This window comes from Panthera uncia, chromosome F1 (genome assembly GCF_023721935.1).
Source record: "Panthera uncia isolate 11264 chromosome F1, Puncia_PCG_1.0, whole genome shotgun sequence".
In the NCBI taxonomy this organism is placed as follows: Eukaryota; Metazoa; Chordata; class Mammalia; order Carnivora; family Felidae; genus Panthera; species Panthera uncia.
In genome coordinates, this window is record NC_064813.1 from 51758944 (window position 1) to 51774470 (window position 15527).

The window sequence follows — 15527 nt, forward strand, 5'->3', positions numbered from 1 at the left end:
CCCGCCGCCACCGCCGCCTCCTCGGGCCCCCTCCGCGGGCTCGACGGCCCCGGCCGGGGCCGGCGGGCGGCGTGCGCGCCCGGAGCCTCCGGAGATGGCGGGAGGGCACTGCGGCAGCTTCGCCGCGGCGGCGGCTGGCAGTGGCGAGATCGTGCAGCTGAACGTCGGGGGGACCAGGTGAGTCCGCGGAGAAGGGCCTCGGAGCGGGCATGCGGCGGACGGCCTGCAGGGGGACGGCGAGGCCAAGGTTGGCGGGGACTTGGGCGAATGTGGGAGCCGAGCCCGATGGGTGACGCGGGGGCCCTCCCGGCGGGAAGAATGTCGGCGGTCTCGAGTTGAAGTCTCTGCTCCGGGGACGGAGAGGCAGGAGGGCCTCTTGGAATTAGAGCGAGCCGGGCCCATGTGCCCGTGGCTGCCTTCCTAGAATGCCAACCTTTGTCCCTCCCCCTTTCTAAACTATCAGGCCAAGTGGAACATTAAAAAGCCTTCCTTACCTAACCTTAGAGTGTATTTGAGGAATTTATTTTGTAGAAGCCTGGCCTTGTGGTTTGGCTTTTGCAGATGAACCTGCTTCCCTTTTCTGTCAACAAGGTGTCGGTGGGCGTGGGTAAGAAAGAGTACTGTGCTCTTTTACCCTTCTAATTAAGGAGTGTTTGCAGTCTCGAAGGATTTCGGTGGATGGAGTACAGTAGAGTTGCAGTACGTTGTTATTTATTTTCAGAGTTTCTGGGTGTATAGCTTTGAAGGATCTGTTCAACCTGCAGGGCAGTGGGTCCAGGAACCGCAATTTTAACAGTTGGTTCTGAGAAGCTTTGGATATTGGCACTGTCTACTCAGAGTAGACAGACTGAAAGCTCTTTATCCTCTCTCTTGCCTTCCACTCCCTGTCTGTGACTTCTATTAAGCTTTCTTGGGGGAAAATCATTTGTGGATTCGGTATGGCTTATGAGTCACTCTTCTCAAAAATGGGACTTTGCCAGCTCTGTTTGAAGGAAGGGGTGGTTGAGTTTTAAGCTTGGTAGGAGATGAACGATAGAGTGCTCGAGAACATGAAAGGATTTCAACATCCCGGACGTAACTAATATTTTTAAAAATACAAAACAACATTGTGAAGCATACGGATAAAAATGTATCGTACTTTAATCCTAAACGTTTAATTCTAAGTGTACTTATTCAACACAAGAATCAGTAATTCTTCATTCTTTCCCGGTCGCCCCCTCCCCCCATGCAAAACCGTTCAACAGTGTGAGGTAGATTATTGCTCTGTATAGATACTGGTCTTCTGGAGAAGACATGTGTCCTAATGTAAGAAATGGATTTTTTCCCTTAAAATCACATGGAAATTTTGCGGGTTTGATAACGTATGGATGCAAAGGAATACCCCCTCTAGAGTCGACCTGCAGTGTGTGTTAATGCTGAGGAATAGCACTATAGTCATTGAAAATACCTGCACTGGTTCCTAATTGCTATAGATTGTGGATGATGTTTCTTTTCAGGTATTCTAAAGTATTACGATATTACTATTACGATAAAAATTAAATGTAGTGTTATTTACTGCATGCTGAAAGTGGATGGTTTAATAATGAGTGAACTCTTGGTAATGACTGTAGAATTGAGTTTAAATTTTTTAATCATAAAAGGCAGCCATCTTGGAGCTGAAACACTTTATTTTATTTCACTGTTTATGAAACTTGATTTTATCAGGGTGTAAGTTTTTCTAAGTGATGATATTAGCAAAGAATACAAAAATAAGATAAATATATTGTTGGATCGAACAGTTTAGAAGACATACGAAAGTTGTTAGATAGGAATGAGAATTTAAATTAAAAAAACAGCATAAACTTTATAGATTTGCTAGGATAACATGGTTTATAAAATAAGTAATGACATGGCCTATAGAAAATAGGACATCCAACTTCAAGTGTTCTAAGGCTATTTTCTTGAGTTACTTTGAATCATAGACTCTTGCAACAGTTTAGAGCTAGAAGGGATCCAGAAGTCATCTGTATCTTGTACAAAACAGATTAACACAATCACCTTAGCCATTGTGAAGAAAAAAAAAAATCCTGATTTGATTCTCAATAAAGTTGAGGAATTGCCCCTGGGAGAACTACCTGTGGCAAGAATGGAGGTAGGCTCCAAGGTGATAGAGTAAAACTCAAAAGGAGGGTATACTGTGAGCAGAGAAGCATATGTTATATAGGTGAGGTCCTTCCCACCCCCCGAAGAGAGGAAGGATATGAGATTGGACATATTCAAAGGAATTATAGAAATGAGCAATTTTTATGATTTATTTAACACTGTGGGTAATTCAGGAAGTAGAGAAGAAAAGGGTTCACTTAGAATTAACAGTATTTACCAACCCCCCCCCCCAAAAAAAAAAACCTAAAGAAGTGAAAGAAACCTAATATGACTCAATTTGTGATTAATTCTGTTATGAATGAGTACAATTTGAGGCCTCACAAGAGAGGTCTGGGATCTGCTAGTGGGGAACTTATGGACAAAGGACTTTGGAATCATGCAGATACAGATTCCAGTTCCCAGGCTTTCCCTGTAACTACTCAGCAGCCTAGGGCAAATTATTTTTTAGTGCTTAGTTTTCCTAAAATGTAAAGTGATGATAATAGTACCAGCCTTACAGGTTTGATAAAGGAATTTGAAGTAAAAATGGGAAATGTAAGGGTTGGTGGCATAGTAACATTGAAGGATAAATAATTTTAATTAGATTGCTTCCAAGTTAATTTAGAGGGAGGCAAAGAGCAAGAACTATACGTGTAGATATTATGCTAATATCTTGAGTAACATTTCTGCTGAGACCAGATTGGACATGGCCCTTTTCTTGGCACACTGTGGATAGGAGCTAAAAACCATTAGATAAGGCTTTCATATATATTGCAGAAAATTATGCTTGTCACATGTAACTTTATTTATTTTTTTCCTTAAAGTGTAGCTAATTTATTTTTTCTTTAAAGTTTATTTTTGGGAGAGAGTACATGCACACCTGCACGAACAGGGGGAGGAGCAGAGAGGGAGCGAGAGAATCCCAAGCGGACTCCAAGCTGTCAGTGCAGAGCCCAGTGTAGAGCTAGATCTACAAACGGTGAGATCATGACTGAGGTGAAGCCCGAGAGTTGTACGCGAAACTGACTGAGCCACCCAGGCACCGCATGTAATTGCAAATGTCATTTTTATGACATCAGACTTGAAACCTGGTTTATACGTTCTGTGGGTCCCCCCCCCCCCCATTTGTCTTCCTCCTGTTTGAAAAGTGGAAAATTGGTGGGGGAGAGGATCTAATCCTTTTGCCCATAAATTTCAGATTACTAACCCTACCCCAAACTGCTGATTTTAATTGAAACTGCTAATGCAACTTTAAGCAGACCTGTGTAATTTTCTAAGTGACACAAAATTTGAGTTCTCTGGCAGTCTGCTGAATAATGAGTGCGCATGAAGGATCACAAGTTATAAGTGATCCTTATTTGGAGTTAATTTGATAGCCTCAAGAACATAGTGATTTTGTGTGTGGGGGGGGCAGTGGATCCTTGTATCCTTCAGTTTGCCATTTACTGAATTTGCTTTTATTTATTTGGCCAAGTCAGTTTCCTTTGACTAGCCGTAATCTGCTCCTCATGTTTTCTTAAGATTTTGCTAAGATACACACTTGCAAAATTTGCCGTGGTTTCTTGAATGAACTCCCTGGATCCTTTCTTAATCTGATTAATGGGCACAGGGACTGCTTTAGAACAGTCATAATGCTAGACAAGGAATGTGGAGAAAAGCAGAAGTCTGTTTGGCTGTCTTCTGTGTGAGGACACATGATGATGGCAACAGAAAGTAAAAAAGAATATATAGGTAGAGTAGATACCCAATGAGAGAGTAAGCATGAATTGTCCAAGGGTATTGAAGTACTATCTTATTAGATGGGAATACACTTGTGTTGGAGAGATGGAATGGGACTTGAAGGTAATTATAAATGTTGAGAATTTTGGACTTTTTGTGATGGCCTTTGTTGATTCTTCAGCAGATGGCATGCTGGAAAGTGGTATTTTAAGAAGCATTATATGTTAGCGAATTAGTTATTTGATTTTGGGAGCACCTGGGTGACTCAATCGGTTGAGCGTCTCACTCTTGATTTTGGCTCAGGTCACCAAGTCAGGATCCCAGGGTGATCCCTGCATCGGACTCCCTGCTGAGCATGGAGCCTGCTTGGGATTCTCCCTCCCTCCCCCTCTCCTTTTGCCCCTGCCCCCCCCCCCCCGGTGTACACACACTCTCTCTCTAAAATAAAAAATAAAAAAAAAATCCGTGATTTTTGTTGCGCTCTCTTTGAATAATCTTAGCTCTGAATTGAAACTGGCACGATTTTAAAATAATAAATGTACATAATTGATGTAGCTATAGCTGTGCAACAACTTGTAAATTATTATATGAAGCAGGTTAACACTGAGATTTCAAATCATGTCCTCATTTATAATACCAGATTATTTTTAATTGCAGATTTAGTACCTCAAGACAAACCCTTATGTGGATTCCAGATTCTTTTTTTTCCAGGTATTTTATATAATTCTTTAGTACCATTTTTTTTAAAACTTGATTATTAAAGTAATAAAAAATTTTATTTTTCCGGTTAAATTAATGTTTTCATTTTTTGGGTAAAAATCTTCACTTTTAAAATAGATTTAAAATTTTTGATTTTATTTTGAAGATAGGATGATTCATTTGTATTGGTCTTGGACATTTGATAAAAAATGAGGGCATTCTTTTCATACTCAGCTTTTAGGAACTAACCGCTTATTGATCATGACTCTTCTAGTTTGCTGAGTGGACGAATTTCAACACTGCGAGATGAAACTGGTGCTGTGAGTATAATATGCTGATATATATTTCTAACTTGAAATGTTTATTAGTAATATAATTAATAATAATGCTAATGATTGTTCTGTATTATATAGTGACTCTAAGAAGACAGAAAAGCTAATATTTTAATAACCACTAAATGAAAGTGATGTATATGTACTTAAAAAGTGTTTCATTTCTTGTTACATATAGTGTTTCTGTAATTAATAGAACTCAAAATGGAATACTGCATATAGCAATTTAGGTATTTATGATTAAAGAGATTGGATGATATGAGCTTACATTGTCAGGAGAGGAAATACTTTTTAATCAGTAATTAAAACTTTAGCAATAATTAGATGAATATGGATACTAAAGCATTTTGATATTGAATTAGAATCGTAAGATATTGCAAATTAATTAAGTCCTACAATTTTTTTATTTTGGAGAAAAACCTTAGGAACCTGTACAGCAATGGCAAAATGAGGGAAGGAAAGAACTATCAGGGTGCAGTACAGAAATACGAGTTTATACATTTAAAAAACAGTTATAATGTGCACAACGGTATGTAAACGAAATGGCTAGTACTCACAAAAGCTAAAATAGCTTTCTGTTTGGAGGCAATAAAGTGACCAGACGTACTTATTTGCTGTGATGGGATTTGCAGATGAAATTAGGCAGCAAAAGCACGTACGTCCATGAGAGATTATAGACATCGGTAGTAACAACATCTGCACCAATCTGTTGTGTCTCCAACTTCTCACTGGTCCTGATAAAAACAAAAGCAAGAGCTTACGTAGCGAGAACAACCTCATTTATTGTAAAAACATAATCAATCATAGTATAAAGAGGTTTACTGCTAGCTATCATTTTTCTGTCTAATTGAATAATGCAAGCTTTAAAAGATGTTCATTTTTATGGTTAGAATTTTTATAATTGATTTAAAATCTGTATCCAAAGTGTTGGTATACATTCCTGTAGAAAGTTATCAATTACCTATTTCATATTTTCTAAAGCATTGTTTTTTTCCCTGTATGTGGTGCAGTATTTGTTATTTAAGAAATGTGTTTTGTCATCATCCCCCACCCCTGGCTTTTGAGGAAACTGAGATAATGGAATGTAAAAATGCTATGAGAATAGTATTCGTTTCCAGTTTTTATAGTAATGTGCAGTATTTATTTTTCTTGATTACCCTGTGTGTTTTATTAAAGTACATTGTTGTTCATTAATTCACATATGAATCACAAATTATATAAGTCACAATCATTGTCACCAGTAATTAATGATAACATAAGAAGGTATTATTTATGTGTAATGGTTTTGAAGTATTTACTGATTTCTACAATATTTCAGATAAAAAGTATGTCACTTTTACCAAAAATATCAATAAATAGATGCCAGTATTCCTACATTTAAAATATTATCAATCTAATAATAGGTTTTTGGGTGAAGAGACAATACTACCTTAAATGCACACATTTAAAACTGCATTCTAACTTTAGAAACATTAAAATCTAAGAGTGGGGTCAAGTAAATACGGTATTTAAATAATTTAGTGTTTGTCCCCTTAGTGCTACAGATTAATTAGTTGAATTTATAATTTGAAAATAAAACAATTCTTCATTTACAGATATTTATTGATCGAGATCCAGCAGCATTTGCACCCATTTTAAATTTTCTTCGGACAAAAGAACTAGATTTAAGGTAAGAAATGTATCTTTTTAAAGTAAATTCTTACCGGTAGGTCTGTGTTTTTGGAATATTCTGTGGAACGAAAAAGTTCTCCCCCGCCCCCATCCCCAAATTGTTTTGCTTGAAAGTTTCCCCAGAATTAAACTCACAGGTAGAGGCCACCGTCGTATCATCTCTTCCTTTAGACCCCTCCACTAGCTTCCCATTCAGTTTCCTGCCTGCATTCTTACTTCCTTCCGATTAGTTTTCACACTGTAGCCAAACTTATCTTCTTTTTTTTTTTTTTTTTTTTTTAATTTTTTTTTTTTTTCAACGTTTTTTATTTTTGGGACAGAGAGAGACAGAGCATGAACGGGGGAGGAGCAGAGAGAGAGGGAGACACAGAATCGGAAACAGGCTCCAGGCTCCGAGCCATCAGCCCAGAGCCTGACGCGGGGCTCGAACTCACGGACCGCGAGATCGTGACCTGGCTGAAGTCGGACGCTTAACCGACTGCGCCACCCAGGGGCCCCGCCAAACTTATCTTCTAAAAATATAAATGTCATCTGGTTGCTACTCTACTTAAAACTCTTATTTAATATGTTCTTGGATTAATGGCTGGGGATTTGGGAGTTTATTGTTTCATAAGGCTCTCTACGATCTTGCCCCTGCTTAATTTCTCTTGTTTCAACAGTTTCACCTCTTGGTGGTGTTGGGTTTTTTTTTTTTTTTTTTTTTTAATTTTTTACTATTTATTTAGTTTTGAAAGAGAGAGAGACAGAGAACGAGTGGGGGAGGGGCAGAGGAAGACACAGAATCCAAAGCAGGTTCCAGGCTCTGAGCTGTCAGTATAGAACCTGATGCAGGGGTTGAACTCCCAGACCGTGAGATCATGACCTGCGCCAAAGCGGGACGCTTAACTGACTGAGCCATCCAGGCGCCCCTTTGTGGTCTTGGTCTTGGTCATGGTCCTGACTTCTTCAATAATGTCTGGTATGTCCACTCAGTATAGGTCTTCCTAGTTTCCTGTCCTGCCATTACCACAACGTTTCTTACACATTTTGCTTTTTTAATAGTCTGTCTTCTGTTTGACTTTAAATTCCAACAGGGTAAGCACTGTCCTATATAGTCCCAGGATCTAGCATTGTGTTTGGTACATGAGTTTTATGCGTCATGTCCAATACATGAGTTTTATAGATTGTAGATAAACGAATGACCATTTAAACTGTTACTTTAACTTTGCCAACATCTGGATTCCTACTAAGAATTTACAGTCTAATTTGCCTTTATTATTCTTTTATTCCCTATATTCCTAGTGAACTTTCACTGAAGATGTCTTTATATTTTAAAGTATAAGTATATATACACTTTATATATGTGTCTTTTTTAGACACAGCTTTTAAAATTCCAATTGTTTAGAGGTGCCTGGCTGGCTCAGTTGGTGAAGTATGTGCCTCTTGATCTCAGGGTTGTGAGTTCAAGCCCCATGTTGGGTATAGAGATTACTTAAAAATAAAATCTAAAAAATATTTTAAAAATTCTGGTTGTTTATTTGACCTGCTTCTTTATAATATTATGTAAGTTTTGGCTTATATTTACTGGAATATGAGCTCCTTAAAGATGACAAAAATCTTTTGGTCTCTTGTTTCCTGTGATTTTTCCAGTGTTAAAACAGTGCGTATAAAACAAAAAAGACTGCATATAGTCACTTTGTAGCTTTTCAATAGATATTTACTGAATCAATAAAAGAGTTTGTTGGAGCTTTTTGTTTTTTTTTGGTCCGTGGAGGTGGCAAATAAGTTACTAACTACTTCTTGAATAAAATTATCTTGACTCATAGAATTTGATGAAAGAAGCCTAAATTTACTTGTGGTCGATTTCTTGTGACTAGTTCACAGCTAGATAACCCAGTAAAGGCAGAATTAGTAAGAATTAAATATCTGTATTTATTGATTGCGCTTCTTATAAATTGCTATGTTACTTCATTTAAAGAGGCCTATCAAATTAAATTCTCTAAGTAGTAGTACCTTTCAAAAGAAGATGGGAAGGAATTTAAAAAATACTGTATTCTAATTTTCTACCTTCCATAAAATTCTTCTGTTGCCCTTATCACACTGCGCTATAATTACCATATTTGTTTTCTTGTCCTCCCCAGGAGACTGGGTTCAAGAACTGTTGTGACCTGAGCCACCTCGTAATTAGCCAGCACTATTGTGCTGTTAACACAGATGGTTTTGAAAAGAAAGGTTTAACTGTTTTTGTGTTAAACCAGTCACAACCAATTTGACAAACAAAAGAAATTTAACATTGCAGTTGTACGTGTTTATTAAACCCAAGGAATTGTTTAAAAGACCTTTTTTGGAGCGGTTTTAGGTTTACAACAAAATCAAGAGGAAGATACAGAGATCTCTCATGTACCTCCTGTTCCTACACATGCATAGCCTACCCCATTATCAACATCACTTACCAGAATGGTACTTTTTTTTTTTTCATGCCAAGGGTGAACCTCCATTGACACATCATAACCACACAAAGTTCATAGTTTACATTATAGTTAACTCTAGGTCTTGTGTATTCTGTGGGTTTAGACAAATGTATAATGACAGGTGTCCATCATTTTAATATCATAGAAAATATTTTCACTAACTTCATCTTTTGTGCTCTGACTGTTGATCTTTTCATTATCTCCATAATTTTGCCTTTTCCAGAATGTCTTATGCTTGGAATAATACCGTAGGTAGGCTTTTCAGATTGTCTTTTCTTTCGCCAGTATCACACTGTTTTGATTACTATAGCTTTATGGTAAATGCCATGGTTGAGTACTGGCAGTCCTCCAATTTTATTCTCCCTCAATATTGTGTTGACTATTCTGGGTCTTTTCACTCTCCATAGAAACTCTAGAATCAGTTTGTCAATATCCATAAAATAACTTGCTAGAATTTTGATTAGGATTTAATTGAATTTCAGATGAAGTTGTAAAGAACTGACATGTTAACAAAACTGAATTTTCTAATCCATGAACATGGAATATCATTCCATTTACTTAGTTCTTTGATTTTGTTCATTAGAGTTACGTAGTTTGCTTCATATAGATCTTAACATATTTTTTGTTAGATTTATACCTAAATAATTGTTTTTGGTGGTACTAATGTAAATGGTATTATGTTTTTAATTTTAAATTCCACTATTCATTATTAGTACATAGCAATTGACTTTTATATACTAACCTTGTATCCTGCAACCTTACTATAATCGTTTATTAGTTCTAGGAGTTTTTTGTCTGTACTTTTGGATTTTCTACATAGATAACCATGTCATCTGTGAATAACAGTTGTATGTTTTCTGTGTGCCTTTATTACAGTTCTTGCCTTATGGCATTATTGAGAATTTTTGCACCAATGTTCATGAGAGATACTGGTCTGTACTCTTCCTATAGTGTCTTAGTTTTGGTATTAGGGTAATACTGGCCTTATAAAATGAGTTAGGAAATATTCCTATTTCTAACTTCTGAAAGAGATTATAGAGAATTGGTATGATTTCTTAACTTAAATGTTTGGTAGAATTCACTAGTGAATCTTTCTGGGTCTGTTGCTTTCTGTTTTGATTCAATTCCTTTAGTAGGTATAGGCCTATACGGATTGTCTCTTTTTTTCTTATGTGAATTTCAGCAAATGATACCTTTCAAAGAATTGGTCCATTTCATCTTGGTTATCAAATTTGTGGGAAAAGAATTGTTGACAGTATTCCTTTATTATCCTTTTAATTTTTAGTGATGCTGCTCTTATTTCTTCCCAGGCAATATTTTTAAAGTAAGGACAAGTTATAACTGCAAGTCAAAATGAATCATTAGTATTGTAAGCTCTTAATCTTCTGTTCTTTTTACTTTTTATTTTCAAATTATTTAATGGTCCTATAACATCTTCTAGTAAGCTTAGCCCTTTTTAAGGCTAGTCTCTCCCCCCCCCACTTTTTCTTTATATTTTTATTTTTGGTTTCTGATGAGAAGAGTCATTTATCTGAATTTCTTTGTTCAACAAATATTTATTACATAATTATTATATACAGTCATTATGCAAGGTATATGAAAATGGATGGATCATGCGCTTGTAGGGATCTTAAGAAAGTTTTTTTTAATGTTATTTATTTTGGAGAGAGAGAGAGATAGGGAGAGCGGGGGAAGAGCAGAGAGAGAGGGAGGGAAACATAGAATCCTAAGCAGGCTCCTGGCTCTGAGCTGTCAGCACAGAGCCAGACATGGGGCTCAAACTCAAACCATGAGATCGTGACCTGAGCCAAAGCTGGACGCTGAGCCACCCAGGCGCCTGGAGTAGGGATCTTTATAGTATAATTGGGGAGGTTAAAATACATATAGAAATAATTATGATAAAAATTTAAAAGCAATAAATGTCATACAAGAATGATTCTTACTCTTATTTGCCTTATTAGGTATTTCTTGATAATTTATTCATATTAACCCTCTGAAGCCCTAATTTCTCAGTTACCCAATTCATCTACACGGGAATGGTTTTTAAGTAAAAAAATGTTTTCGTTGGCATGCGTTTTGTTTTTTGTTTGTTTGTTTTGTTTTGTTTTATTTAGAGCTTTTAAAATTACTAAAGATATTAGAAGAATAAGTTTTAAAGCCTTATGAATTTGTTCACTTTAAGAATGTAGTACTTTTTCCCTCTGCTTCAGATAATCCAAGTTGCCAGTGTTGGAGGATTTATACCATTTGTTTGGTGTTTTGTTTTTTTTTTTTTGTAGGGGAGTAAGTATTAATGTTCTCAGGCATGAAGCAGAATTTTATGGAATCACTCCATTAGGTATGTGTTGTCCTAATAATTTTGTTTTTATGATGTGACTTTTCATGTAGTAAACTTGTCTAATGAAATATGTTTTGTACCAGGTCCTGTTTTTTGATGACCTGGTTCAGTGTGCTTACTTTTTGTGGTTTTTCATAGTAAAAAGAGGTTGTCAACTGATTTAACTTAAACATTTTCCTTTTCTTTCCTTATCCTCTTTAACTAGAGAAAATAAAAATGGAGTCCTATTTTTCTGTTTGCATGTACTCTTGACAAGTTTGCTTTGAAATGTTTTTAGTAAGAAGGCTTCTCCTATGCGAAGAACTGGAACGCTCATCTTGCGGCAGTGTCCTTTTTCATGGTTACTTGCCTCCACCAGGTACTTCTGCTTCGTTTAGCTAGTCTTTAAGAAAATTTGGTTTTTCATCGTTTGGCAAGTACAGGCATGTAGAGAGGAAAATCTGTTTTCTTGATTATTGAGTTTCTCGTGTATAAATATACTAGGAATGCTGAGAACTTTAATTTTAACAGAAGTCCTACTGTATGTTAGAGTGGGGATGTGCCAAACTTTTTCTTTTCTGTAAAAAGCCAGACAGGCTTGTGGGCTAGAAGATCTGGATGGCAACTACTCAGCCCTGTCGTACGCTCTGCGGACATGAACGGATGCAACCAGTACAACTTTATTGATGTAAACAGCCATGGCCCGTAGCCTGCCAGCCCGTGTTAGAGCACCGGCTGTCAGTGTCCTTTCTGTAGAACCCGGGGAGCTCTGCAGGCATAGGCCAGTGTACGAGAGAGAGGCCGTGAGGCGTCTGTCATCCCTGTCCCACCTCGGTCAGTTAGGAGACTTTTGCCTTTACCTTTGTTAAGCTGGGCTTCTGAGCAAGATTTCATTCCAAAACAGACTCTTCTGCCAAATAAAAGACATTTAGTAAAAGGGGCAGTTGAGCTGTAAAGCAGTTTCCGTGAGTGCCTTGTACCGAACACAAAGCAGCTGGAAACACTGTAAACAGACAGCAAATGTGAACACTGGTGACAACTGAATTAATGATTGATTTCAGTAAGCTAGAGTTAGCTAAAATGGAATATAACATGATTGATAAATAGAAATCTGTTGAAAGAATTTATTTCATTTTCATTTTGTTGTTTTTCACAGTAATTAAATTATTTGTAATAAATTGCTATATTGGAAGGTATTTTTTAGCTATGATGAAATTCACATTTGTATGTTTCTTTGTTACAGTGTGAAATTATAAATTTTTGATAGGTGAATTTAGAAATAAATGTACCTTATTATTTCTTTTTATAGGTATTCCTAGTCGTAAAATAAACAACACAACTAGATCCTCTGCTGGTTCTAGGAATGGATTAAATTCCACAGAAAGTGAAGCTCGGGGAAATGGTACCCAGCCTGCTCTCTCTGGAACTGGAGAAGAGACTGTTAGGCTAGGTAAACAAAGATTACAGAAGTAGACAGAAAAAAAAAAATGCAAATGGTTTTAGTTCTGAGTGATACTGAGTAATTATTTTTTAAAGATGTGATCTTTGCCTTACCTGTCTTTTAATGTAAATATATCATTTATATTTTTATATCTCATTTGACATATAATTTATTTAAAAAGTTTGTGATCATCTGTTTGCTCTAAATCTTTAGGAGTTGACAAACCTTTTTTTTAAACATTTCTTCATTATTGAGAGACAGAGAGAGACAGAGCACGAGCGTGGGAGGGGCAGAGAGAGGGGGAGAAACAGAATCTGAAGCAGGCTCCAGGCTCTGAGCTGTCAGCACAGAGCCCGACGTGGGGCTCAAACGTACGAGCAGTGAGATCATGACCTGAGCTGAAGTCGGATGCCCAACCGACTGAGCGGTGCACCGACAAACTTTTTATGTTAAAGAAACAGGTGCCCCGACAGGTGCCCCGACACCCAGGTGCCCCGACAAACTTTTTATGTTAAAGAAACAGTAAACATTTTAGGCTCAGTCTGAACTGTTTGACTCTGCCATTGCAGCATTGAAAACAGCCAAGGACAATATGTAAATAAATGTGCATGGCTGTGTTTCAGCCAAACTTTATTAATCAAAACAGGTAGAAGACTGGAATCAGCCCATGGGCCATAGTATACGCACCCCGGCTTTAGAACATTAACCACTTCTTTTTCTACAATCAACAGGGTTTCCTGTGGATCCACGAAAGGTGCTAATTGTGGCTGGCCATCACAACTGGATTGTAGCTGCATATGCTCATTTCGCTGTGTGTTACAGGTACTGTATAAGTAATAAAGGTTTGTTTTTGGAGAGGTGTAGTTCTTAATAATTGCGATTTTATATTTACAGACATAAGAGTTGTTAGTCATCATATTTTTTTCCTGCGTATTTTGCCCACTTCTGTGTCTCTTGACTAGATTTCGTTTGGTTTTATTTATGTAATTAATTTGATAAATGTTCTGATAGCTTTTATATATCTTTCCCATTTAATATCAACTGTGATAGAATTGAGGTATCTTGAGGTTATTTCTTTTTGCTTATTCTGTCCAGCTCTTGAATCACTTAACTATTAGACTAAGTGGCTAGGCAGAATTACTAATAGGAGTCTTGTGATTTTCTGTCTATAGTGATTTCAGTCTTTTGTACTCTGTAGGTGGGGGTAGTAAGACTTGGTCATGACTTTCAAAGAGTTGGGAGTGAGGTATTGAAGCAGGACAATTGTGGGCAGCAGTGATATGGTTTAATGTCTGTAACATGTGAGACTTACACAGAGGTGGTTTGGTTTTACTAATTCTTGGCATTCTCAGAAACTAAGAGAGAATGAAGAAGAATGTAGTGGAGACCAGTGATTCTGTTTCTTTAAATTGGAGAAGGGGTAGGATTCTTTGTTCACAATCACTGTATACAGTGTTACTCTGACAAAGTGGCATAGTAGCACATAGACGGTTGTGATTATTATCCCACTTAATTGCTAAAAAATAAAAGAATATATAAACATTTTGTCACTATTGAGTTTAGTTAAGAAAAAATACCCACAATAGATTAAAAATATGAAAAATAACTTATAGAGTTTACAGATGTATTTTAAAGAATCCCAGATGTATTTGTTTAAATCTGAGCTTATTGGTAGGTTAGCCATTTGGGTAAAAAAGCCTTTTGTAACAATAATCTCTATGTTATATTTTCATTGCAATAGAGAGTTAGTGCAAACTTTTCCTTCTGAGAGTATTCTGTTTTTTTTATTTTAATTATTAAATAGTATGGAAATGACTTTTTGGGTGATTTCTTTGGGGGATGACTTTTATATGAAGCAAGACTGATTGAAAAAAGGAATTTTTTGAGGGGAGGTGTTTTGAACTTAAGGGCTGTGGCTCTAAGTTGAGAAAACTATTTTAGATTTTATTTTTTATTTGGTTAAATATTATGTACGTGTTTTTATTAATAAGGAATTCCAGAGGAGTTGTGAAATAATTATGTTACCCAGGTGTAACCTCTGTTATTGCACAGCAGTACTGAAGATTGCTACTTGCCACACAGAGACATGCAGTATTGCACAAAATTTCCCTCACTGAGTGACAAATATCAGAAGGATGCTGTTACATTTTCCATTTTTTGTGTTTGCTTTTGACCATGACCTTTCTTTGCTTTCTCTGAGTGTTGTTGATGGCAGACTAATTATGCACAGTGACGAAGGAAGAGAATTGAGGATGTATTGCATTTCCTCATATATGGTTAAATCATTTAACACAGTGGCAATTAGAAGATTTCAAAATAAATACTCAAATGATTTCAATAGTGTAATCTTTTCCACAAGTTGTTTTTCCACAGCTTTTCATAAATTTAAAACCCTAAAAAATGAAATAGTGCATTGAACCCCTGTATGTTCTCACCTAGATTTACTAATTTTCCATATTCTTAGGCTTTACTTTTTTTTTTTCCTTCAAATTTCTATTTAAATTCTAGTTAGTTAACACACAGTACAGTGTTGGTTTCAGGAGTAGTTCATGGTTCATCACTTACAACACCCAGTGCTCATCCCAACAAGTGCCCTCCTTAGTGCCCATCGCCCATCTAGCCCTTCCCCCACTCACTTCCCTCCCTCAGCCCTCAGTTTGTTCTCTGACCTTAAGAGTCTCTCATGGTTTGTTTCCCTCTCTCTTTTTTTTCCTCCCTCCCACGCTTACCTGTTTACTTTTGTATATCTATGTTACTGAAGAGAGGTTGTGTAAATT

General features: G+C 36.8%; 1 protein-coding gene across 1 annotated transcript in view; it reads left to right on the forward strand.

The window, feature by feature from the left end:
- The first annotated feature begins 6 nt into the window (after positions 1-6).
- KCTD3 (potassium channel tetramerization domain containing 3) overlaps positions 7-15527 on the forward strand; it is a 53776-nt gene continuing 38255 nt past the window's right edge. The window contains exons 1-8 of the mRNA XM_049634557.1: positions 7-177; positions 4498-4551; positions 4814-4859; positions 6467-6540; positions 11272-11330; positions 11608-11688; positions 12619-12759; positions 13482-13572. Of these exons, the coding sequence (XP_049490514.1) occupies positions 95-177; positions 4498-4551; positions 4814-4859; positions 6467-6540; positions 11272-11330; positions 11608-11688; positions 12619-12759; positions 13482-13572 (629 nt within the window). The 5' untranslated portion in view covers positions 7-94. The remainder of the gene's footprint in view (positions 178-4497; positions 4552-4813; positions 4860-6466; positions 6541-11271; positions 11331-11607; positions 11689-12618; positions 12760-13481; positions 13573-15527) is intronic.